This window comes from Ylistrum balloti, unplaced genomic scaffold (assembly GCF_031769215.1).
Source record: "Ylistrum balloti isolate Yb309-2 unplaced genomic scaffold, AGI_CSIRO_Ybal_v1 Utg370772, whole genome shotgun sequence".
Classification (NCBI taxonomy): domain Eukaryota; kingdom Metazoa; phylum Mollusca; class Bivalvia; order Pectinida; family Pectinidae; genus Ylistrum; species Ylistrum balloti.
Genome location: NW_026782452.1, coordinates 62,985 through 88,282, shown reverse-complemented (window position 1 = coordinate 88,282; position 25,298 = coordinate 62,985). Strand labels below are relative to the sequence as shown.

The 25,298-nt window shown below is 35.5% G+C and overlaps 1 protein-coding gene across 1 annotated transcript; it reads right to left on the bottom strand.

The window, feature by feature from the left end:
* Positions 1–1,765: 1,765 nt before the first annotated feature.
* LOC132558205 (cullin-3-A-like) lies at positions 1,766–24,953 on the bottom strand. Its single transcript, XM_060222738.1, has 20 exons — positions 24,623–24,953; positions 24,127–24,324; positions 21,360–21,473; positions 20,231–20,391; positions 18,705–18,819; positions 18,325–18,456; positions 17,849–17,896; positions 17,498–17,546; positions 16,926–17,074; positions 16,395–16,571; positions 12,576–12,746; positions 11,580–11,687; positions 11,076–11,197; positions 10,195–10,417; positions 9,273–9,390; positions 7,414–7,482; positions 6,802–6,877; positions 5,797–5,866; positions 5,236–5,342; positions 1,766–4,658 (listed from the first exon to the last, which is right to left on the bottom strand). The coding sequence occupies exons 1-20, from the start codon at positions 24,680–24,682 to the stop codon at positions 4,634–4,636; spliced, it is 2,292 nt and encodes a 763-aa protein (XP_060078721.1). The 5' UTR covers positions 24,683–24,953; the 3' UTR covers positions 1,766–4,633.
* Between the last annotated feature and the right edge of the window lie 345 nt (positions 24,954–25,298).

Below are 25,298 nucleotides of genomic sequence, written 5' to 3'. Positions count from 1 at the left end.
TTTGTATAAATAGAGCCCCCACTCCTTGGTGGGAGGGGTCTGGACCCACCCCAAGGGACATAGTTTCCTTGTTACATCTCGGAAGCAGTTGAGATCCCCACCCCGTCACTACATATAGCAATGTTGGAGGTTAAGAGATAAACACAAACATGATTTAAGAATTGACCTATGGGACTTATTTTCCATTAAACTAACATGGTAGCCCTCACCACAGCATGCTACAGGCCCAATATCAGCAACCTGGTGACCTTGAAAGTGGGTCAAGGTCATTCATTTAAACAAACTTTGAACCCCCTTTGTAAAAGCATGCTACAGGCACAAGCTAAGGCACTTTTTTTTCATCTTTTGTTATTTGTATCGGTAATTTGAAAATAAACATTTGTGTTTCTGATAAATGATTACAGTAGTCAAAGTGGATATAAATGTTATGGATTTTATCATGAAAGAACTATGATTACCAAACAGTAAACAATTGTTAAGGTTAGATTTTTTCTTTCGCTTTTAAACTGTCGATGTATTCCTGAAATACATGTTTATCTGTGATATCAGTGATTATTGATGGTAATTTGGCTACAATTTTTACATATTTTCTTCCCAAAAGTGTGAATGTTATGATCAATGGCATTTAAGACAGTCAACAAGTGTTTCCTTCGTTGGTGCTGTCAGGGGTGCCATCATATTTATGCAAAACATCAAACTCTGACCCTGACTGTGAGGTCAATTATTGATAGTCTGTGTGCTGCGTATTGAACAGAACGACAACTCTAGTAGAGACTGGCTCAATATCGATGCCCTGTGCCTTCCGCTTACTATAAATTTACATAATTCAGCAAAAACTGAAATTTCATTTATATTATCAGATTTTGGCAAATTAGTGAACTGATGAATTCAGTTATCAGTCATAATTGTTATCTATGTTATAATTACCACAATATTAACTGTGCAAAAAGACGTGAAGTAAGATTATCAAAATTAGTTGCACGTACAGTATTCTGGAGAAGTTGAACATATTTTACTCCTGTGACCTTGGAAGTGGGTCAAGGTCATTCAAATAAATATACTTGTAGCCTTTATCCCAGTATACTGCATGTCTAATACCCTTAGTCTTTTGGTTATTGAGAAGAAGTTGTTAATGAGAAAGTTAGCTCTGGACATCAGATGCCAAACGACAGATGACGTACTACAGCATAAGCTCTCTTGCACTTCAGGCAATATGCGTGTACTGTATATTTTTCTTTTTTGTAACGGGCTTAACTTTAACCTTTGCTGACAGTCGTTTCAGACCAAGGTTTGTCAAGCTGTCTTTAGGGCTACATTAACAGATATCAAGAATAGTATTATGTGATATCTCCAGGAATAGTGATGAAACTGATTGAAAAATGCAGGTTCACATCATCATATCATGTCTACCCCATATAGACGTTGAAGTCGATTTGGATAGTATCCATACATTAAAGCTGATGTTATATCCTGAAATCAAGATGTCTCTATGGACATGGAGCACCTCAAACTACACCTGTTGAGACCCGAGGTCATAAGCTGAAATCAGGATATCTATTTGGGAGTACAGTACAGGGTCACAATAAATCTGATATCTGAAATCACAATATGTATTGTAAACACTCGTTAAAATCAGAATACATGTTTCCAGGTCTATGGTATCCTCACATTACCATGTGTCTCTATTGCCTAACAGTATCCCAACATTTTGAGTATTGTTGCCATATTTTGTTCATGTAGAAATTAAATAAAACACAAAGACAAATTCACTGTTTGTAGATCACATGTATTCATACTTGCATACATTCATCAGCATACTTAATACAGGACACTTAATTGGTACCAACATTATATAACTCAGTTGATCATCTTACAGTCAGCAAGCAACCAGGGACCACCTGGAGGTCTATAATCTGTTACAAGGAACCTCAATGGTGGAGGGGTTCCAAAAGACCATGAATTAGGAAGGCTACAGTCTGTAACAAGTAACGTCAGTATTGGATCTAGAGGAGTTCCAAATTAAAATTTTAGAGGTGTACCATCTTCAACAAGTAACATCACAGATGGATCTAGAGAGTTTAAAAGGAGCATATTCAGTTCTATAATCTGCAATATGTAAATATGACCTCAATGGTGGATCTAGGGTTTCAGGTTTTAGGAACCGACTCCCTTACAAGGAACATTCTTCAAGTTTTTCCCATCTGGAAATGCCTCCGGATCTGCCAATGACTGGATATCATCATTAATGTTTCTGGGAAGTTAAATATGAACTAGGCTATCATTTTCCAACCAAATATATAACAAGTTTTCTGTAAACATATAAAAAAAATGGTTAAACTTTGTACAGAATCGTAATCCTAGTCAACCTATTTATGTTGACTTACACAGATGTTTACGAAATAAATCATTACCAGTACTTGACAAAATACTGCAATAATCCATCAGTAAGGGGCACCTCTTTATTTCTACTTGTCCAGTTAAGTACGAAACCCTTTATATCTAAAGACTAGCTTAACCTTGTAAACAGTCAGGGTCATTTGAGGCAGTCTCTTTGAGATGCTGATCACTACCACTAAAAACAAAATGTAAGAGGTCTGTCACATGCTAACCAGAAGCATTGGGGTGAGATGTCTTTCTGAAGGATATCACAATTGCAAAACAGTACTGTCTGTGATGTCTGCTACCTAAGAAACAGAAACCAATCAAGTTGGGGATCAAACCACTTATCTTGGGTCTTCACCACTGCACTATAGCTGTCCACGTCAACCAAGAGGGCCTACATCTCTCACCTAGATGCTTCAGTAATCAGCCCAAATTCTCTGTTCTCATTCAACTCTACTTCTGTTTACCCAATGACCTGTTCACATCAAAACATCTACTTTGTTGTTTTCAACAAAAGTTGTTTTAAGGAAATGGTTGACACATGAATGATGCAAAATTCCATGACCTCTACAGTCCATCAGACCAGGGAAACTGAAAACCTATAACTATGCAAAACATGAGATTCAATAAAGCCAATTCTTTAGGGTCTTGAAAGTTGCATTTGTTAGAGGATGAAACTTAGGTGCTCAGTGCTTATTCAATGACATTAACTCTCGACATCAAAACGAAAATGATTTTTCTTCACTATTGTACCTTTTCAAGATTACCATCTGGTCTAAACTTTTATTCTTTTGTACAATATCCTTTTATCACCATTGAAAATCATAAACAAACTATTGATACAGATATTCATTTTTTTTTAAAAGAAAATCTGTTCCTTCCTCCCTCTGAACTGGATCCAACCAGCCAGCTGAATTCCATATGGTAACTTTAGAATCTTCTTAAAAATCTACCCAACATATTGTTCTGTTTATTGAAGAAGTGAAAAGTTATGTATCAAAGCAAGTAAGGCCTTGTGGGCATTTTTTAAAATCTACCTCTCATTCAAATTTATACATAAATTACGAAATGTACCCTGAAATCTTTCAAAATGGTAAATCATACAACATCTTGTCTCCATCAAGTTTAAAGCATTGTATGTCATTTCAACCAGTTCATAGTAATTCACTTCTCTTGTACATTCATCTGATTCCATAGTAATTCATGTCTCCTGTATATTCATATGGTGGTAGATTTGTTAGGGGTTCCACTCCTCAACAAATCTTTAATATACATAACAGAAATGTAGTTGTCTCCCTTTCTCCCTTGAACACCTTCTTGCAATTCGTCACTTTTTTAAGTATTCAATTTTCAGTAAAATCTACTGGCAACATTAAATTCTCAACAACAAAAATTAATATATTATGGATACATATAACTAAGGACTTCTTTCTCTTGTTTTACACTAAGACGCTTTTTAAGCAGCTATTGGTAAGTTTATTATAGAACAATGAAATTCTCAACAAAACCCACTTACAACTGACAGGTAACTGTTCCTGTGATACACAATCACAGGTAACAGATCACTGCTTTATTTCATAATACATTCAAACATTAAGGTTTTTTTCTGTATTTCTGAAAAAAGGTAATTGTTTACTTCCAATTTTGGGACCCTTTTAACATCATAAATATTTTTTTTGATTTGCACATTTACTCATGGAGCAAACACATCAAATTAAGACAAAATTGTCCACATTAGGTTGTTTCCGTGTACCAGGATCTCCAAAAGGTATATACCTATTCTGTTCTTTAATTACGATGTACGAGTCCCCTGGTTTCAATCAGAATGGCAAGTCTACCTGGTTTTTCAATCTGTAACTTCTTCAGCTTTCAGTCTTTGACTGTCAAGTGCACATTTATAATATATTGCAAATATGCATAATATTTAAGACAATGTATTTAAGATCTAGAAACCACTCACTCCCAGAACAACTTTGTGTGTCCATTACAGCTTCCTTATACTTGTTATGAAATATCACATCTATTGATGACATGGTAGTAGTCCACAAGTGGTTTCCTATATAACATCCACGCTGCCAAAAATACAGACTCAATTACAAACGGAAACATCATCTTGCAATCTGTGACTGTCACATTGGTGAGCGATTCGCCAAAAAGTCATCTGGAAAACATGTCCCCGTGGGATACCAACTGAAACTTCATCCAGTCTATTGAAGAGAATTGGCGATCAATAAATCTTCTTCCTAACGCCTTATGCTACATATGTGTATACTTTCCTGTAAAAAGAAATCACACTAATGAGTGCATGTATAAACAAACAAGAGTTCCTCGGAACTGTATGTGTCTCCTGCTTAAAGTGTCACGGACACCAAGAAATCAAACTGGATGTGCAACGTTAACCATAAAGTTGTAATACCAAATTTCATTTCTATGCTCTGCAGGCGACACAAAAAAAAACCCCACAAAAATTAAAACAAGAACAAATACTGTATAATAAGATTTTTTGTCTGACTTCTGTTCCACCATATATGATTTAGTCCTTGCTCTTTAATGTTGAAAAGATAACATTTGAAGCAAATGCAAAAATCACGAAACAGACCAGAAAGATTTCTCTGCAGATACATTGATACATTTATTAATATATCTTTTTTCTTTTAAATCTTATTCCACTTGCACAAAATTTAACTCCTGGAAAAATCAGATCACCCTACCAGTGTTTCTACTCTGTAAACTGATTACTATAACTTGGAAAGACAGCAGTTCTTACTTTGATGCAACTTTGTAACATAAAACCATAAAGTTTTTTTCAATAAAACACAAAAAAAATGATATTCAAAGTCTCGTGTTACCCACCTGTCATCTGGCGTACGAGCAAGGTATTCTCGTTCTATTAAGCCTTCTATCCTTTTCTTGATTATCACAGGACTAGGCAGGAATCGCACTTTAAGTTGTTCAGTAACCTGCCCAACAAATGTGACAATGGTCAAATTTTATTTTCTCTATTTACAGTTTTACAGCAACAAGTCTCTCTATTTAATATCAAAATAAGGGATGTGAATGAATATTTGAATATTCTTTCCTAAGGGCAATATCTGAACAGGAAATGACATTTTAATATTTGTGTCCTTAATTGTTAAATATCAACATTTGGTAGAGGGTTAAAATTAATCTGTTCACGTCAACAAATTGACTTGGAATAGAATTCTATCAGCTTGATCACCAAGTCATTATTAGTGTTCAAAGTGTTCATCATTATTGTTAGTCACTTTCATAAGCATTTTCCGTTGGACGTTAATGGATATTATTTATAAGTATTGTGTAACTTAAGGCCCACAAAAATATATGATTTTACAGTCTGAATCTAAACAGCACAATATATATTTGTTAGAATTCTGATTTGCTGACTGTACTTACCTCTGCAACTAAAACATTGTGCTGTAGTTTCTTCCTTGCCTTCATAATTCTCACTATGGCTGCCTCAATCGTGACCAACCAGTCAAGGAAAAAAACACTAAAATCATATTTCTTTATGCAAACATTTAACATATTTTTCTTAAATATTAGCTAGGACAGGTTTTTCAGCTTTGTTGACACATATTTCTGAAGAACTTTGCTTTACTGAAAATCAAAATTATGACTACCAATTACCAGATGCAAAATTTGACAATATCTTTGACGTTTAGTGACATGCTAACAAAATGGCAAAGCAAGTTACATTTGCCGTGTCTATTCCTTGATCTAGCAACTCAATAATGATATGAACTTTTGACAATGACCTCTTCGCTCAACTAAGCTTCAAATGAAACAGTATCTTGAATGTTTTAGAGAATATTTCTTCAGTTTGTTCTTCAGAAATATTATTAAATTCTGTTGTCAAACCTCAAAATGGCCTCTGGCAACTATCATAATATCTCTGTCAAACTCAATCATTACATTTGAAGATGGGAGAAGATTGATTCATATTTTCCAGATATAAAACCACAAGAGATCCCAGTGGTATCCTGGCACCAACCACTGTTACACATGTGCCTTTCCTAATATATACAACACCTAAAACACATAAGAGTAATACTGACAAGTCCTTGAATTACTATATCTGTCAGTTATAATAAGGACGTTAAATACAATATATTATATGACCGTTAGTTACTATACAAATCTTCCAACAATATTATGTAATACATAAATCTGAACAAGATCCATCCAGTTCTTCTCAAGAAATAGCAATAACAAAAATTGTTTATGGACGGATAGACGAACAGACAGACCATCGATGTTATTTGAAGCTGCTGTAATTGTTAGATTTGTTTTAAAGGTTGTTTGAACAAACTTAGTTTCCACTTTGTAAACAAAGAAAGATACAACAATATCAGACAATAAAACCCTGTGAGGATTGGGACTGCAGTTGTTAAAGGATATTCATGTTTACGGTCCTCATCCACTTTCGTCCGGGTTTCTTTGCGTTCTGGTTCTGCTTCACCTTTACTTGCTGTAACTGTAAAAGTATTTTGAAATTAGAAAATGTAAATTTTCATGCTTACATATCTTAGGACAAACGTGTAACCCTGAAACACAGTTATCTGAATTCATCTTTAGGATTCTCAAGTTTATCTCACATGAAACTCCATAAAGAAGTGAATTAATTATGAGCAGTGGCACAAAATTGTTCCATAGTTTTCTTTAACTGGTCATTATACACTCTAAGGTATTCTCAAAGTTTACCTTTCTTTAAACTACACTTTACTCAGTACATAACATTAATTCTGGATGTAATAGACAGGACAAGACTGACATTGGTCACAATTAATCCTTTATTTAGCATAAATTATTTCAGTATGCTGATCACATGAAAACAAGATAAAAGCACCACTGGCAAGCTGTATTTATTGTTATCTGAGCTACACTTCCAGCTAGATGAGCTAAAATCGAGTTGTAGTCTAAGATCTAATAGTAAACTTTTCCCCTCAGACAGAGATTGCTTATACTCTGGCTGCTGATAAGATGAAACAGTAAGTAATTTAATATATTTACCTGTTTGAATCTTAACCCTACATAACTTGGATGTAAAGTGGTCGTTCACCATAAATACATGATCAGGTTCTGTGAAAAAAATAAAATAATTTTAAACAACAAAATTATAATAAAATGCTTTTGTTAACAGCAAATGTGACATAATCTCTAATTGATTAACCTGGTGTTATCTGTGACATCATCTCTAATTGATTAACCTTGTGATATCTGTGACATAATCTCTAATTGATTAACCTGGTGTTATCTGTGACATAATCTCTAATTGATAAACCTCGTGATATCTGTGACATAATCTCTAATTGATAAACCTCGTGATATCTGTGACATAATCTCTAATTGATAAACCTCGTGATATCTGTGACATAATCTCTAATTGATAAACCTCGCGATATCTGTGACATAATCTCTAATTGATTAACCTGGTGTTATCTGTGACATAATCTCTAATTGATAAACCTCGTGATATCTGTGACATAATCTCTAATTGATAAACCTCGTGATATCTGTGACATAATCTCTAATTGATTAACCTGGTGTTATCTGTGACATAATCTCTAATTGATAAACCTCGTGATATCTGTGACATAATCTCTAATTGATAAACCTCGTGATATCTGTGACACAATCTCTAATTGATTAACCTGGTGTTATCTGTGACATAATCTCTAATTGATTAACCTGGTGTTATCTGTGACATAATCTCTAATTGATAAACCTCGTGATATCTGTGACATAATCTCTAATTGATAAACCTCGTGATATCTGTGACATAATCTCTAATTGATAAACCTCGTGATATCTGTGACATAATCTCTAATTGATAAACCTCGTGATATCTGTGACATAATCTCTAATTGATTAACCTGGTGTTATCTGTGACATAATCTCTAATTGATAAACCTCGTGATATCTGTGACATAATCTCTAATTGATAAACCTCGTGATATCTGTGACATAATCTCTAATTGATTAACCTGGTGTTATCTGTGACATAATCTCTAATTGATTAACCTGGTGTTATCTGTGACATAATCTCTAATTGATTAACCTGGTGTTATCTGTGACATAATCTCTAATTGATAAACCTCGTGATATCTGTGACATAATCTCTAATTGATTAACCTGGTGTTATCTGTGACATAATCTCTAATTGATTAACCTGGTGTTATCTGTGACATAATCTCTAATTGATTAACCTGGTGTTATCTGTGACATAATCTCTAATTGATTAACCTGGTGTTATCTGTGACATAATCTCTAATTGATTAACCTGGTGTTATCTGTGACATAATCTCTAATTGATTAACCTGGTGGATATCTGTGACATAATCTCTAATTGATAAACCTCGTGATATCTGTGACATAATCTCTAATTGATTAACCTGGTGTTATCTGTGACATAATCTCTAATTGATTAACCTGGTGTTATCTGTGACATAATCTCTAATTGATTAACCTGGTGTTATCTGTAACATTACCTCTAATTGATTAACCTAATCTGCAAGATCATTTGGCCTACCTCCCTATGTTTTTTATTCCTTCTGAAGGACCTTCTGGCTTACCTACTTATGTCTTTGGTTCCTTCTGTTAGACTCTCTGGCCTACCTACCTATGTCTTTTGTCTTTGGTTCCTTCTGTTAGACTCTCTGGCCTACCTACCTATGTCTTTTGTCTTTGGTTCCTTCTGTTAGACTCTCTGGCCTACCTACCTATGTCTTTTGTCTTTGGTTCCTTCTGTAGGACCCTCTGGCCTACCTACCTATGTCTTTTGTCTTTGGTTCCTTCTGTTAGACTCTCTGGCCTACCTACCTATGTCTTTTGTCTTTGGTTCCTTCTGTAGGACCCTCTGGCCTACCTACCTATGTCTTTTGTCTTTGGTTCCTTCTGTAGGACCCTCTGGCCTATCTTGCCAACAGCAAGGGACTGCATAGCTCTCATCAGATCCCGTTCTGGGATGTCTGTCTCGCTCTTCACCTCCTACATGTCATGAAAACAGTCAACTTCAGCTACAAACTTTACTATCTCAGTGACATAAAATATTTTGCGCAATCACACATTAACAGAAGAGGATTGCTGTCACGAACATATCACATTCTTTTTTAAAGTCTGATGGCATAGCTAGCAAAATTTAACTCCAACATTTTCACATCAAACTGGGAATCGAACCCACAACATCTAGTTAAAAGTCAAGTGTGTTACTACCTATTTTTAATCAGCATGGACAAGTGTGTATTGTACTAACACATCAGTCCCATCATAACATCATCAATTAAAATATGTGAAGTTGAACATAACTTTAAACATAACAATATATATCAACTGTGTGGAGACTACATTGTAATGGAGAAATGAATTATGGTGAAAAATATCAGCTGATAAAACTGTAGTGTCAGTTACAATTTGACCATGTGTGAACTGTGAATAAGACATGATTGTTCGCGAAGATTTAGGACAGCAGGTTAGATATTTCTGTGTAAACAAACAAAAATTGAAGGAAAATCACTGCACATATGGGAAAATCAAAGCATATTACAAATTTAGGTCTGTAAGTAACAAGTCAGTTTGGTGGGTTTTGACATCAAGTCAACTGTTAATGTCATGTTCCACTTTGTATCATAATTTCTGCTTACAAATGGAACATGATATTAATTGGGTTCTACTGTACTCGGACAAGTAACATATTCTAAAATAACCACTGACTAATGATAAAGAGGATGGACTTTGTGTGAAAGAAAAATCTACAGTGGCCCTACAGAAGTATAACCCTGAAATGCATCTCACCTCATATGTGCATTTGTCCCTGTTATTGAAGAGCATGAGCACACACATCTGGTAGGTGGACACTTGTATGATGTGTTTTCGAGGCCCTTTGGAGTTAGAACTGGCTCCCGATGACTGTCCTGCATCATCTTTTTTTGGGCCATAAAATGTAGCATTTAGATCAGCAGAACCCAGCTGGGGCTGTAGTGTCAACTGCCGACCACTATGTTTAGCAAGGTAAAATCTAGGAACAACAGTACAAACATTTGTTACAAAAAGTGTATAACTCATACACAGTAGACACACTTACATACAAATAAGAACAAGTGGCCAATAGGTCTAATAACATCCAATGGTATTAACAAATCAGAGTCCTTATAATATTTGTGTCCAGTCTTGATAATTTTCAGAGGACAAAATGACTGTTGTGTTCAATAAATGACCTTCCAGTTTGATGTAATCTGAGACACAGGTGAGAAGAAGCAAAAAACCATCATTTTTTAAAAAATAAAATTTTCTTTCCTGCAGGTAAAAAATGATATTTTTTCACTTATTTTAGATTTTGAGTGTATCAATTTTCTCACTAGGATTACCTATTCCTACTTCAGGTCAAATTTGGTTAAAACCTGCCAAGGATATAGAAAAGTGGTAGGAAAAACCCTCATTTCCCCATTCCTGGCCACCCTCATTTCCCCATTCCTGGCCCCAAACAATCTTTCAGACATAAGTTATATATGGAAATCCACCAGGACAGTACAGCTTACTTCCTGGTAAGACAGTCTGTACAACAATTCTGAATCATGATGTTGAAAAGAGTGTTTATTTCACAAACATCCTGACTCAGAAATATTCTATATAATGTATCAGAGGTATTGAAAATTGACTAAACGCCTTACACTTACCTCCTGAAGTCTTCAAAGGCTTTGCTTGGAGCCTTGGGTATGACACACCTGGTGGCTGACTGTGTAGGCCAGAAGCCTGTTGTCAGAACTTTCACAACCAGATCAACACCATTCAAGTTTACCTGGGATCACAAAAGACAAACATGTAAATGTGACTTTCTAATTTTATAACAATGTTCTTATTCTGCAATAATTAACTTTTTTATATTTTCAAGTTTGATGTAAAAATTATCATTATATTTCTCCTAATGACATTATTGCTTTATTGGCAGAATTAAAAGTTATCAGACTTGAAAATCACTCTTATATCAGTTTCTTTCTTAACTTCCGTTTTTTCATAGTTAGGAAGTACTGGATTTACGGAGATCTCCAAACCTCATATGAAGATTTCCAGAGGAAACACTGAGTAAAGACTGGACGTCAAATGTGTGGTTTTTATACTGCACGTCCATCATGTGTGATCCTTACAATACATAAAGCAATTCAATATGTGGTATGTTATACCTCTCCACGTGTGAGGAAGCCCTTGAATTCCTCCATGATAGTGTTGGATACTGTCATGTCTTTGAACATGCCTTCTAGTTTGGATGTGAACTGACAACCACATTCTGTCTGTAACATAAAATAACCACTTGTTAACACCAAAGTATAACATTTTACTTACCCTTGACTGTCTACCCACCTTGTTATTTCTCTTCAATGTTATGATGTCAAGCAATGAAGGCAAACAAACTTCCACTAACCATGTAATTAAAACATATTTTGGTTTTTTTCTCTGGGTTCATCACCTTGTCATTTTAAGGCATTGTCTCCTTGAAATAATTGGTGGCTACCTCACTACCAACATATGGGAAACCTGCCACACACTGTCCAGAATAATTGAGGCATCAATGTGTCTAGCTCAATGACAACCATGACAAAACTGACTGTTTGGTTTTCAGCTTCCTGAGAAAAACAACCAAACACTTCAAATCTTTATCAATGGTTGTGTTGGCCAACACTCTACCTCTGAGCTATGGCATTCCCCTCATCAAACGTTAAAAGAAAAAAATTGCAAAGGAATTTGAACTTTTCATGGAAGACTGAATTTTCAGTTTTAACTAAGGAATTTGCAGAGAATGTCAATTATATACAATTCTTGATATTGTGCCATTAATACCCCTTTATCCAAGCATGCTTCAGACCAAATGTGGACAATATACCACAGTTCCCGAAGAACAACAGAGATAAATTTTAAAGAAGTTTTTTAGATTTTTCCCATTGGGTTCTGCATATGAGTAACAGTAATGTAATATCACACAATGGTGGAACAGAAAAATTTTGGTCCAAGATTTTTAAAAATCTTCACACCAGTTTACATTCTTGTACTTTCCCCTCCATGTAGACTGTAATAATCAATCCTATTTCATGGATACCAATCTTCCAGTATAAGCATATATCAGATAGGAGTATTCACTACACAACCCTCACCGATAATCTCAATGTAGAGGAAATACATACCTTCAACTTGGATATCATGTTTTTCTCTGAGTCGTCTGAACCACTCTTACTTAGAAGTAATCTTCTAGCTAAATGCTGTTTGTAGTATCTTTCAAATACATCTTTCTCTTGAAGAAACCGGAAGAGAACCATGCTTTTGTCTAAAACCATCTCTATTTCTTGTTCTGTCATCTGCAAAATAAATTTATTGCACTGTAAACAAAACAAAAATCACTGCTTACAAATTCTAATGTATTTAAAGCTGTAGCTTTTCTAAGGTCAGTAAAACAGAACAGCTACATTGTTAAAACAGTCCTGACATAACTTGATCTAAGCTGAAGTTTTGTACCACTAAAGCATGATACTATAACCACTAGATTTAGCTTAACTTTTCTACCATAAACAATAATACAGAATCTCAACAGAAAGTAAGGACCAATGAAATGCCTTACTGTTACCACTAATCTAAGACTCTGTATCTACTGTAAACACTCACCCCCTGACTGTCTTACTGTTACCACTAATCTAAGACTCTGTATCTACTGTAAACACTCACCCCCTGACTGTCTTACTGTTACCACTAATCTAAGACTCTGTGCCTACTGTAAACACTCACCCCCTGACTGTCTTACTGTTACCACTAATCTAAGACTCTGTGCCTACTGTAAACACTCACCCCCTGACTGTCTTACTGTTACCACTAATCTAAGACTCTGTATCTACTGTAAACACTCACCCCCTGACTGTCTTACTGTTACCACTAATCTAAGGCTCTGTATCTACTGTAAACACTCACACCCTGACAATCTACAGTTACCACTAATCTAAGACTCTACCTACTGTAAACACTCACACCCTGACAATCATACAGTTACCACTAATCTAAGACTCTGTATCTACCGTAAACACTCACACCCTGACAATCATACAGTTACCACTAATCTAAGACTCTGTGCCTACTGCAAACACTCACCCCCTGACAGTCTTACTGTTACCACTAATCTAAGACTCTGTGCCTACTGTAAACACTCACCCCCTGACTGTCTTACTGTTACCACTAATCTAAGACTCTGTATCTACTGTAAACACTCACCCCCTGACTGTCTTACTGTTATCACCAATCTAAGACTCTGTATCTACTGTAAACACTCACCCCCTGACAATCATACTGTTACCACTAATCTAAGACTCTGTGCCTACTGTAAACACTCACCCCCTGACTGTCTTACTGTTACCACCAATCTAAGACTCTGTGCCTACTGTAAACACTCACCCCCTGACTGTCTTACTGTTACCACTAATCTAAGACTCTGTATCTACTGTAAACACTCACCCCCTGACTGTCTTACTGTTACCACTAATCTAAGACTCTGTGCCTACTGTAAACACTCACCCCCTGACTGTCTTACTGTTACCACCAATCTAAGACTCTGTGCCTACTGTAAACACTCACCCCCTGACTGTCTTACTGTTACCACTAATCTAAGGCTCTGTATCTACTGTAAACACTCACACCCTGACAATCTACAGTTACCACTAATCTAAGACTCTACCTACTGTAAACACTCACACCCTGACAATCATACAGTTACCACTAATCTAAGACTCTGTATCTACCGTAAACACTCACACCCTGACAATCATACAGTTACCACTAATCTAAGACTCTGTGCCTACTGTAAACACTCACCCCCTGACTGTCTTACTGTTACCACCAATCTAAGACTCTGTGCCTACTGTAAACACTCACCCCCTGACAGTCTTACTGTTACCACTAATCTAAGACTCTGTGCCTACTGTAAACACTCACCCCCTGACAGTCTTACTGTTACCACTAATCTAAGACTCTGTGCCTACTGTAAACACTCACCCCCTGACTGTCTTACTGTTACCACCAATCTAAGACTCTGTGCCTACTGTAAACACTCACCCCCTGACTGTCTTACTGTTACCACTAATCTAAGACTCTGTGCCTACTGTAAACACTCACCCCCTGACTGTCTTACTGTTACCACTAATCTAAGACTCTGTGCCTACTGTAAACACTCACCCCCTGACAGTCTTACTGTTACCACTAATCTAAGACTCTGTGCCTACTGTAAACACTCACCCCCTGAATGTCTTACTGTTACCACTAATCTAAGACTCTGTATCTACTGTAAACACTCACCCCCTGACTGTCTTACTGTTATCACCAATCTAAGACTCTGTGCCTACTGTAAACACTCACCCCCTGACAGTCTTACTGTTACCACTAATCTAAGACTCTGTGCCTACTGTAAACACTCACCCCCTGACAGTCTTACTGTTACCACTAATCTAAGACTCTGTGCCTACTGTAAACACTCACCCCCTGACTGTCTTACTGTTACCACTAATCTAAGACTCTGTGCCTACTGTAAACACTCACCCCCTGACTGTCTTACTGTTACCACTAATCTAAGACTCTGTGCCTACTGTAAACACTCACCCCCTGACTGTCTTACTGTTACCACTAATCTAAGACTCTGTGCCTACTGTAAACACTCACCCCCTGACTGTCTTACTGTTACCACTAATCTAAGACTCTGTGCCTACTGTAAACACTCACCCCCTGACTGTCTTACTGTTACCACTAATCTAAGACTCTACCTACTGTAAACACTCACCCCCTGACTGTCTTACTGTTATCAACAATCTAAGACTCTGTGCCTACTGTAAACACTCACCCCCTGACTGTCTTACTGTTACCACTAATCTAAGACTCTACCTACTGTAAACACTCACCCCCTGACTGTCTTACTGTTATCACCAATCTAAGACTCTGTGCCTACTGTAAACACTCACCCCCTGACTGTCTTACTGTTACCACTAATCTAAGACTCTGTGCCTACTGTAAACACTCACCCCCTGACTGTCTTACTGTTACCACCAATCTAAGACTCTGTGCCTACTGTAAACACTCACCCCCTGACTGTCTTACTGTTACCACTAATCTAAGACTCTGTGCCTACTGTAAACACTCACCCCCTGACTGTCTTACTGTTACCACCAATCTAAGACTCTACCTACTGTAAACACTCACCCCCTGACTGTCTTACTGTTATCACCAATCTAAGACTCTGTGCCTACTGTAAACACTCACCCCCTGACTGTCTTACTGTTACCACTAATCTAAGACTCTGTGCCTACTGTAAACACTCACCCCCTGACTGTCTTACTGTTACCACTAATCTAAGACTCTGTGCCTACTGTAAACACTCACCCCCTGACTGTCTTACTGTTACCACTAATCTAAGACTCTACCTACTGTAAACACTCACCCCCTGACTGTCTTACTGTTATCACCAATCTAAGACTCTGTGCCTACTGTAAACACTCACCCCCTGACAGTCTTACTGTTACCACTAATCTAAGACTCTACCTACTGTAAACACTCACCCCCTGACTGTCTTACTGTTACCACTAATCTAAGACTCTGTGCCTACTGTAAACACTCACCCCCTGACTGTCTTACTGTTACCACTAATCTAAGACTCTGTGCCTACTGTAAACACTCACCCCCTGACTGTCTTACTGTTACCACTAATCTAAGACTCTGTGCCTACTGTAAACACTCACCCCCTGACAGTCTTACTGTTACCACTAATCTAAGACTCTGTATCTACTGTAAACACTCACCCCCTGACTGTCTTACTGTTACCACTAATCTAAGACTCTGTGCCTACTGTAAACACTCACCCCCTGACTGTCTTACTGTTACCACTAATCTAAGACTCTGTGCCTACTGTAAACACTCACCCCCTGACTGTCTTACTGTTACCACTAATCTAAGACTCTGTATCTACCGTAAACACTCACCCCCTTGACACCCTTCTTAAGTTTGTCATCTATAAATAGTGACAGATATTCTGGGGACTTGTGGTTGATGTTAATAAAGTATTCAAAATCCTTGGAGATCATCTGTTTAAACTGTTTGTCACTACTGTAAGACTCATGTAGAAAGTGGTCAAATCTGTCCTTCAGGTCTAGAAGACTCTGTTGAAATACAAAGCAATACATTAATTTATTACCATCGACAATGGAATGCATATTATATACACAAATTATATACAATCAAACTTCGATGATTTATTTCATTGATATATCAAGCTGCAGATTTTGAGGATCTGCAAATTTAATAAAAACAAATCCCCTGTGGAAATTTATGATTTCAATTTATATTTGACCCTTAACAATTGCGCTTGGGGTGGGTCAAGTTTCCATTTTCATCTATAAAGAGAATTTCATTCCATAACATCTTGGTCTAAAGAAGGAAACCTTTTATATAAAAGCCAATTTGAATCTATTGGCCTACATCCCTGGATTAAGTTCCAGCTGTAAAGTTCTTGCCTGTATATAGGTGATGGCATTTTTGCCATCCTCTCCCTCCTCTGAGACGATGGCTTTGCCTTGCTCTCGCAGGTATACACTGATACAGTCACACATGGTCTTCAGACCCTCTGGCACACGGATGAAAAGTTTGTACATACATGCCAAATCTGTAAAAAAGCCAAATTAGACTATGTACACATAGTGAAATGTGACACCTAATCTAAAATGAAAATGTGGTCCTTTTATATGATATAAATAAAATTTGTTATTTCTAGTTTGGAGGAAACAAAATCGTCAAAGAAAGATACTGTTGTGTCTTTTGTGAAAAAAAAACTATTTTGCATCAAGCTTTTGGTGAACTGCGAAAATGTGAACCATGTTGGAAGTCAGTAATAGGAAAAATATCTTGATAAAAATTCAATCCAGGTTCTTCAAAAACTTACTCAAGCTCAAAATGACAAAAGAACATGTTGAGCATGGTTTATTAGTTTTCACAAACATATTTCTTCAAGCAGAATACCAGACACAAAAATATTGACAGAAGTCAATAAACCTCCAGTTGCTTTGCTTTTTTTGCAAGGTTTTCTTACCATCTGTTTTGTTATTCTTTAGCATGTTGACCACTCCGGAATTCTCCATCTGAAAATAATCCATTATAATATTAAAATCATGTATAAGTAAGTCATTCCAAAGGATCAAACGTATCATCACACTCATTTGCAAATCTAATCAAGATTTGCTTTTTTCAGATAATGCCTTTATCCAGATGAAACTCAATATCTTTGCATGTTTTTTCTCCAGAAGTTACAATATTAATTTTTGAAATGTTATGTATAACATTTATTTTAGAAATTTAATTTATACATCAATGTAGGTCACATTGATTTGATAATGTACGTCAATGTACTCTTAACAAATGCCAAAACAAAAAAAACACAAACCTCAACTATTGTCTTCATGTGTTTGCTGATCAATTCTTCTTCTAAAACCTGTAAATACAAACCTCATTGTTAATCTTTCTCTGTTATATTATGTTGCTGTGTTGTATCTTCATAAAGAAATGACTGCCAAAACAGACACCAGATTCAAGATATTTCATTATCATCGAAAACCTTTCATTTCATTTCTTAGCATTCAAATTTGTAAGACTTAATTACCCTTTAACATCCTCTCATCATAATGAAGGGAAACTACAAGATAAGTGGATTTCTCTATAATGAAAGCATCATGTTATGTTTTAACTTCACTGTAAAAAGACACTTCTCAATCACCTTTAATATGTTTTATCACTGAAGGACAAATGTTTATAAGAGTATTCCCTATTTTTCAAATAATTCTTTTTTAATATATATTTCCTAATTCCTATCAATACTGAATTGTTACATGAAGTTCCTTTGTGTATTATTCCATACGTAACCTTAACAATAGGTTCTTCTGTGGATTTGTCAAGGTAATGTGTGGCTCTCTCTGCCTCTTCATTAATTCTTGCTTCTACTTTTTTGATATACACAGAGGCACTGTTTTCAGCGAGGAACTTCTGACTTTCAGACTAGAAAACAAAATTCCCAATTTTACAGATGTTACTCTATACAAGATCAATGATCACAAAATGAATTTTGACACACCCTGACAGACTTAAATAATACAATATGTTTTCGTGTGTCATTCAACATTTTTTTAATCTGTTTACTAATTAAATGTCAAACCAAGCAAGCTGGGATAAAAAATCAGATTATTTAGGGTAAAAGAACATCTGAAATATCATCAGAAAAGGTGGACTTCGCAAGTTAAATGTACCCTGTAAAATTCAGCAGATTGTTCCAGGAAGGGTCTTTCAAAGTCTTCCTCGTAGACTGTACGCGAGTCTATACCTAGGACCATCAACATCTGACAGGCATTCTTCACAGCACCCCTACAATAACAGAAAGTGATATATATTCACCAAGGAACCGTGTTACATAAAACTTCAGCAATGTGCAAACAAAAATTCTGGATCTGATCAGGTTAATTCAACAAAAAGAGTATCAGTGAAACTGATGAATGCTCACCGCAAAGGACTTTAATGGACAAAATTTTTTAAGAAAGGCAATAATTCTCTTAGTATGATCATCAAGTTTCTTCATCATAGTGTAATTGAAGGCAAAATTATGCTACAACCAAAAACATTTGAGGACAGTAACTCTAAAGAGGTTTGAAGACCTCAATTTAATATATGCACATCCTCTTAGAATGACCAATGTATACACAGAATTTCATTGTCCTTGCTAAAATGACACCAAAGTTCTGCTCTGTACACAAAAAATTTAACAAAGGGCGATTTCTCTAATAGAGAGGTCACAGGCCTTGACTTAAGCACTGCACAATGCTTTTGTATGACTGATGTATACATCATATTTCAATATCCTAGTTTAAATTATGGCAAAGTTATGATCAAGATACAAAATTTTAACAAAGGGCAATAACTCTGTATTTATGGAGTTGTGCGCCCTGAATCTGGTACACTACATATCTCCTTAATATGATTAATGTATATACTAATTTCATTACACGAGTTTTAATGCAAGCAAATTTATGCTCCATACAAAAAATTGGAACACAGGGCAATAACTCTGTAATCGAAGAGTCAAGGGCCCTTATTCGGTACATCAAGATTCATTATCCTAGTTTAAATGCAAGCAATGTCTCAAAATAAATTTTAACAGAGGGCAATAACTCTGTAATAAAGGGGTTGCAGGCCCTGAATTTCATACACTGTACATTATCTTAATATGATCAATATATAAACCAAAATTCATCATCCTTCTTGAAATTCTGGCGAAGTTATGCTCTGAACACAAAAGTTTACAGTAGGGCCATAACTCTGTAACAGACAGGTTGAGGCCCTAAATTTGGTACAAAATGCCTTCGTAGGACAAACATGTATATGCAAATTCTAATGATTCTTGCTTAGCTGAGGGCAAAATTATGCTCCAGCCACAAAAGGACAGACAGAGAGAGGAACGGACAAAATGGAGACTATATGTTCCCCCAAAAAAATATGTTTTTCAGAAACAGTTTAATAAACTGACACTATCTTTAAATGGTTTTTACAATCTGACCTCAAAACAAATATTTTTGCTAATATACTCACTGTAGACAAATGATTCACATAATGGAATAACAAGAGAGTAAAAACAAAATGTTATTTAAACATGAACCCTTCCTGAAGTAAATTTTGTTCACTGGTTCACTTCAGACCATATTTAGGATACAGTAATCATTAACAGCAAAACTTCTAATACTGAAATGATCAGCTCAAAATTTCTTGATACACCAGTCAGTACCTGTCAACTACTTCTCCCCGTCTTTCCTTAGCAACCATCTCCAGAAGTGTCATTTTCAAGTGATCACGTATAGTCGGATGACGTACCACATGATCTCTGTAAATCATCAACCCCAAGTTGTACACATTGTCTACATTGTTTTGTTGGACATAGACTCGGTCCTGAAACACAAAGTATTTATAATACATCAAAAACCTTCAATTCAAATCTGGTTTACAGGTAGAAATCTTTTAGTAAACAGTGATATCACATATATTTTGACTGGATAATTTTCATGATCTAATCACTGATGTACCCATGAATCCCCAACACATTGCAAGTTATCATTCTGACACTTACTGAGATGAATTTCAGGCACACAACAAAGCAAAATATAGACAAATTTATATATATGTGATCAAATCTATTGCCAACTTAATTTGAAAGAGAGCATCCTAGGTGAAGAGCTTAGAGCAAATGAGAGGCATTTCCAACAAAAAATTCCAATATCAGTTTTGTTGATTTTCACGCGGTGTTGCTATATTTACATCACTTTAAGGCTCAAATAAGTTAGAATGGAGGCAATATGTTTATTTTTTATGCATTTACTAAAGATAAGGTCATGATTTTGTCATTTTATTACTTGACACACAAGGAAGACAAAAATTTGTGCATAAAAACAAGCATATTGCCTTCTATATATATATATATACACAGAATGTTATAAAGTTTTCAACTAATCAAGGATTTTGATTATTACCAAACACAGGTAAAAAACAAAGAAAAATTGTCATTCTACCTAAGAATGTTGAGAAAGATCATACAAGTATTTTCTCAGAAGTAACGATAACATTGCTAATATGTCAAAATTTTAAAACTTGACACCAAATAGCCATGCATTTCTTCTTCCCTTCATCACTCAAAACTGAACATGCACAAGGGACACAGCCGGAAACCTACATATCATATTTGAGAACAATCCATCAAAAAATGAAATGACCTGAGAAATAAACAAGGTTACCAAATGTTCTCACTGCAAGCAAAATACAGCCTGAAATGTCCATCATCATTACAGAGAACAGTAGCTGCCCGTTCAATTTTCTCTGGACTGAAGACCTTGATGGTAGTGTTTGTTGTCAGTCAGTCTTACCATGTACATGAGAATATCCCGAATCATCACCATGGATGTCTGATGATCATTCCACGCACTGTTCAGGATCTGGAGAAAATTGTTGTTTAAAGCTGACAGAACATCTACCCGTACCTACAAAACAGTTTTGAACAATTCAATGAGAATTTAGCTTTCAAGAATAGGTGAAAAAATTCAATGGAAATATCATTTTACTTGATCATTAGCTAAGCCCCTTTAGAAGAATTATTCCTCATCATTATGGAAATGATACACAAAATACCAGTGGTATCATCATGGTATGATATGAATGGTAAGTATTAGCTCTTATTTTGTCTCATTTTCCATAATTTTTGTGAGATTTTTTGTCTGGTCAGAATATTACTTTTAAATTCTAGCGAGGCCAATGGAAGAAGGTCAAGGACATCAATACTAAAGTTCTAAATATCACAGATTGGCATGACAATAATTGGTCATATCTAAAGTCAATGGTGAAGAGGTGTTTAAAGGCCCTCATATTAATACTGTATCAATTTCATTGTTAATTATTAAATATATGCATTTAGAACACAATCTACCATGTAATCAAGTAATGAAAAATGTGATTCAAACCTTCTTTCAAGACTGGAGCAGGTTATAATATGGTCAATATTTGGGCTGTCACAAATCAATGGATAGGATATTACTGGCTAGGTTTGAGCATGGCTCTTATTTGAATTTGAACTCCCAAAGTTACAAAACAGTGCTACCCGATACTGAACACAAGTGGCAATGAAATGAATGAGGTGAAGCAATTTAGCATTCAGTTACCAAATCAAAGTGCAAAGGGCACTCAGAGAGTGTGTATGAAGGACTGAAATAAAGAAATGAATGAAATGGTATATCCTTATGGAAAAGCAGAAAAAAATTGAAGAAGGTGCCCTTTTCACCAAATATTCTCGTTTTTTTTCATTAACATTCATTTATTTCAATAAATGAAACAGTGTTCAATGACAAGGAATATGGTTCTGGAATTATATATTCTTTAGTAATCGGTCAGAGTGGTTCTGTCAGCGGAGGTTCTATACATTTAGTCTTACCCAGATGAGAAAAGTATGATTGGAGAGGTAATAACTGATTGGGCCATGCCAGGTGTGACTAAAACCTACACCTATGAACAATGTGAACACTTGATGTGATTAGGTTACATACAATTAGCTTATTTCGAGTACTGGACTACAGCTGTGGATCCTCGCAAAATATTTGTATATTTTTTACTTTTTTAGTACTTATGGGCGTTGTGGAGATTTCAGTTAAAATTGTTACTGACAACAGCGCAATTCTCTACCATTACTCTGTTGGTTATATGATAAACTTTTTTTGTGATCAATAACATCAATTCAAGGTACATTTGAGCACTACAAATTTCAGTTTTTAAATACAGCATGTATGTATTAAACTGATGAGTCCTTCTTTTTATCTGTACTTAGTCCAAAGTATTCAATGTTCCATTGCCTTTTTTTTTATATCAGCCTGGAGGCAATGGAGTCAGGTTCATTGACTCCACACTGGTGTGATACTGCTACCATTTCCTTGTACAAAGCTAGTTCTAGACACAACAAATATCAATTCCGAAAAAAACTTTGGATAAAACTTTCAATGAGCGACCTTATCAATAGTGACAAAACAATGAATGAAAAAGTTTTTTAATTACCTAATTGATACATTGTAAAAGAAACTAGTTCTCGAAGATGGAGTGCACAGACAGTTTGAAATATGTTTGCCCTTTCAATTATAATACGATCATCTTAGTAAAACTACAATTTTCCTATAGAAGAATAAAAGTTAATCAATTTTCGTCAACTCGTAGAATAAAGACTTTGTCACACATTTAAGTGTGTATAAAACTTTGAATGGATGGACAATGGGAGGAAACAAGAATGGTAGGAGATAAGCCAACTGTTTGCTTTCAAAGACAAGAGATGTAGTAATATGTGAATAAAGTAGTTCGAAGTCGTCACAGATGGAATATGTTATTTAATGAGATATTTACAGAGCAAAATGTGTACTGCTGTTTTTTGTGAAGGAATAATGAGGATCAATGTTATAAATCTGTTGACAACTATAGATGCTTAGCATGTAAAAAGAAAATATTACACTAACAAAGAAAGCATTCACTTTCTATGAAAATTGAATCACAACCCTCCAATTCTGTAATTGATTAACTGAATAAGGAAACCTATTAACTTATAATCGATTATCAATTATGGATTTCAACCATTTTCTCATAACTATATATTAAACAACTAAATTCTAGCAAAAACATGACAGGTGTTGCTCATGGCAAGGGTACTTGTAAATCAAGTTTTCTTTACATATTTATGTACATAGAATGATACATAAAAGCAACAATATGCCTGAATTAGGGACATCTCAAATCTATTCCATTCAGCGCAAGACCATTAGCAACCATTATACAGCTGACACAATTTAATGACAAAAATGTACTTCAGCAGAAGTTGCATTGACAACAGACAATAATAATGAACATTTCCACTCACAATCATGTGTAAAGGATTTCGTTAATTGTCAAACGTATCATCATACAAAGTCAGATATGCTCATTAGACTTTAGAAACAAACCTCCGTCACAAACAGGTAAACTGAGCCATTAAGAAATTTTATGATTGATAAAGAAATAATTCTTCAATAATCTGGACTAACTATTTCAAATCAGTATATGATACTATAATGTAATCCTTGAAAAGTCAAATACATTTCACAACGATGACTCAATATCAGATTGTACCTTTGTAACAAGGTGATCATGTACAACTTCCTTTAATCCAGTATAAAGTTTTTCACCATGCTTGTGCAACACCATTGTATAAGCATTTCGGTAAAGTTCCTCAAAGCTAAGTCCACTGTTGTTTTTCTTCTGTATTTCTTGAATAGCATTTTTCAACAGAGCCCAAATGTTGTTGACATATTTCTCATCCATTGTCATCTGCAAAAATAAAAAAAAAAAACATTGACAAAAATGACGCCGTAATCTGCTTTTCGTATAACAGAAAAGATTCAAATGGCTACTTTACTGAACCTGTTCACTTATAAAAAACAAGCGTCATATAAGGTATCGGCCATAAAGTGTACAAAACCTTAAGCCAAGTGAATAGGAAATGTTTACAGATCAAGAGTGTGACCTGACACTTCAGACAATCTAACAGGATCTACGTTTCGAGAAACGACAGAAACACAACATATGTATACAAAACTGAAAACAGAAAATGTTTTTCACGACTTACTGGAAATGCTCTGATCCGCATCTTTGTGTCTTTCCGGGGTTGCGTTCGTGTTCCACTCATCTTGAAGATAGCTCGATATCAATGGATATAAATGGAGGTTCGAAGCAAATAAAACGACTGATATATAATTCAGTAAAGCTGAAATATTGCCCCAGAATACAAAACGAAATCAACATCTATACCATAGTCAATTCATATTGAATTCTCTTAAACGTATGTTTCTTCATCTTGGTCCAAATTAAGTGTAATTAGGAAGAAATTTATATCTTAACCGTGTGGAATTGCCGTTTTTCAGTGTCAAGACTGACAAAATTATACAAATACAATACTGATTCCGCGCCCGAAAATAGTCATAAAGATAAATAACTGGAAACAGCACAGAACTTCGTATTTTCTCCAAAATGGTCCTATACTGTATCATAATTGAATAAGTGAGTATGAAATATATGGGTTATATGAAGATTTGTAGCCAGAGTATGGAAACATATTCCTCGGCAATCATGCGGATTGATACTACGTTTCAACAAGGTCGATTCTTCATAGTTCCATACATCCCATAATATATATCTTATTACGTCACTTCCGTAAATCTTATGGCGCTATATATAGATAGTATATCTTCTATTTTTAGACTGCTATACATACATATACGTCGCCAGAACACTGACGATCATCG

What these genes read in the sequence shown, in the direction of transcription:
- LOC132558205 (XM_060222738.1), bottom strand. Translation starts at nt 24,682, where the DNA reads ATGAGTGGAACACGAACGCAACCCCGGAAAGACACAAAGATGCGGATC. An exon ending in ATGCCATCACCTATATACAG is followed by an intron (nt 16,572 to 16,925) that starts GCAAGAACTTTA and finishes GTATTTCAACAG; the next exon opens with AGTCTTCTAGACCTGAAGGA. An exon ending in TAGGGTTAAGATTCAAACAG is followed by an intron (nt 6,878 to 7,413) that starts GTAAATATATTA and finishes ATACTTTTACAG; the next exon opens with TTACAGCAAGTAAAGGTGAA.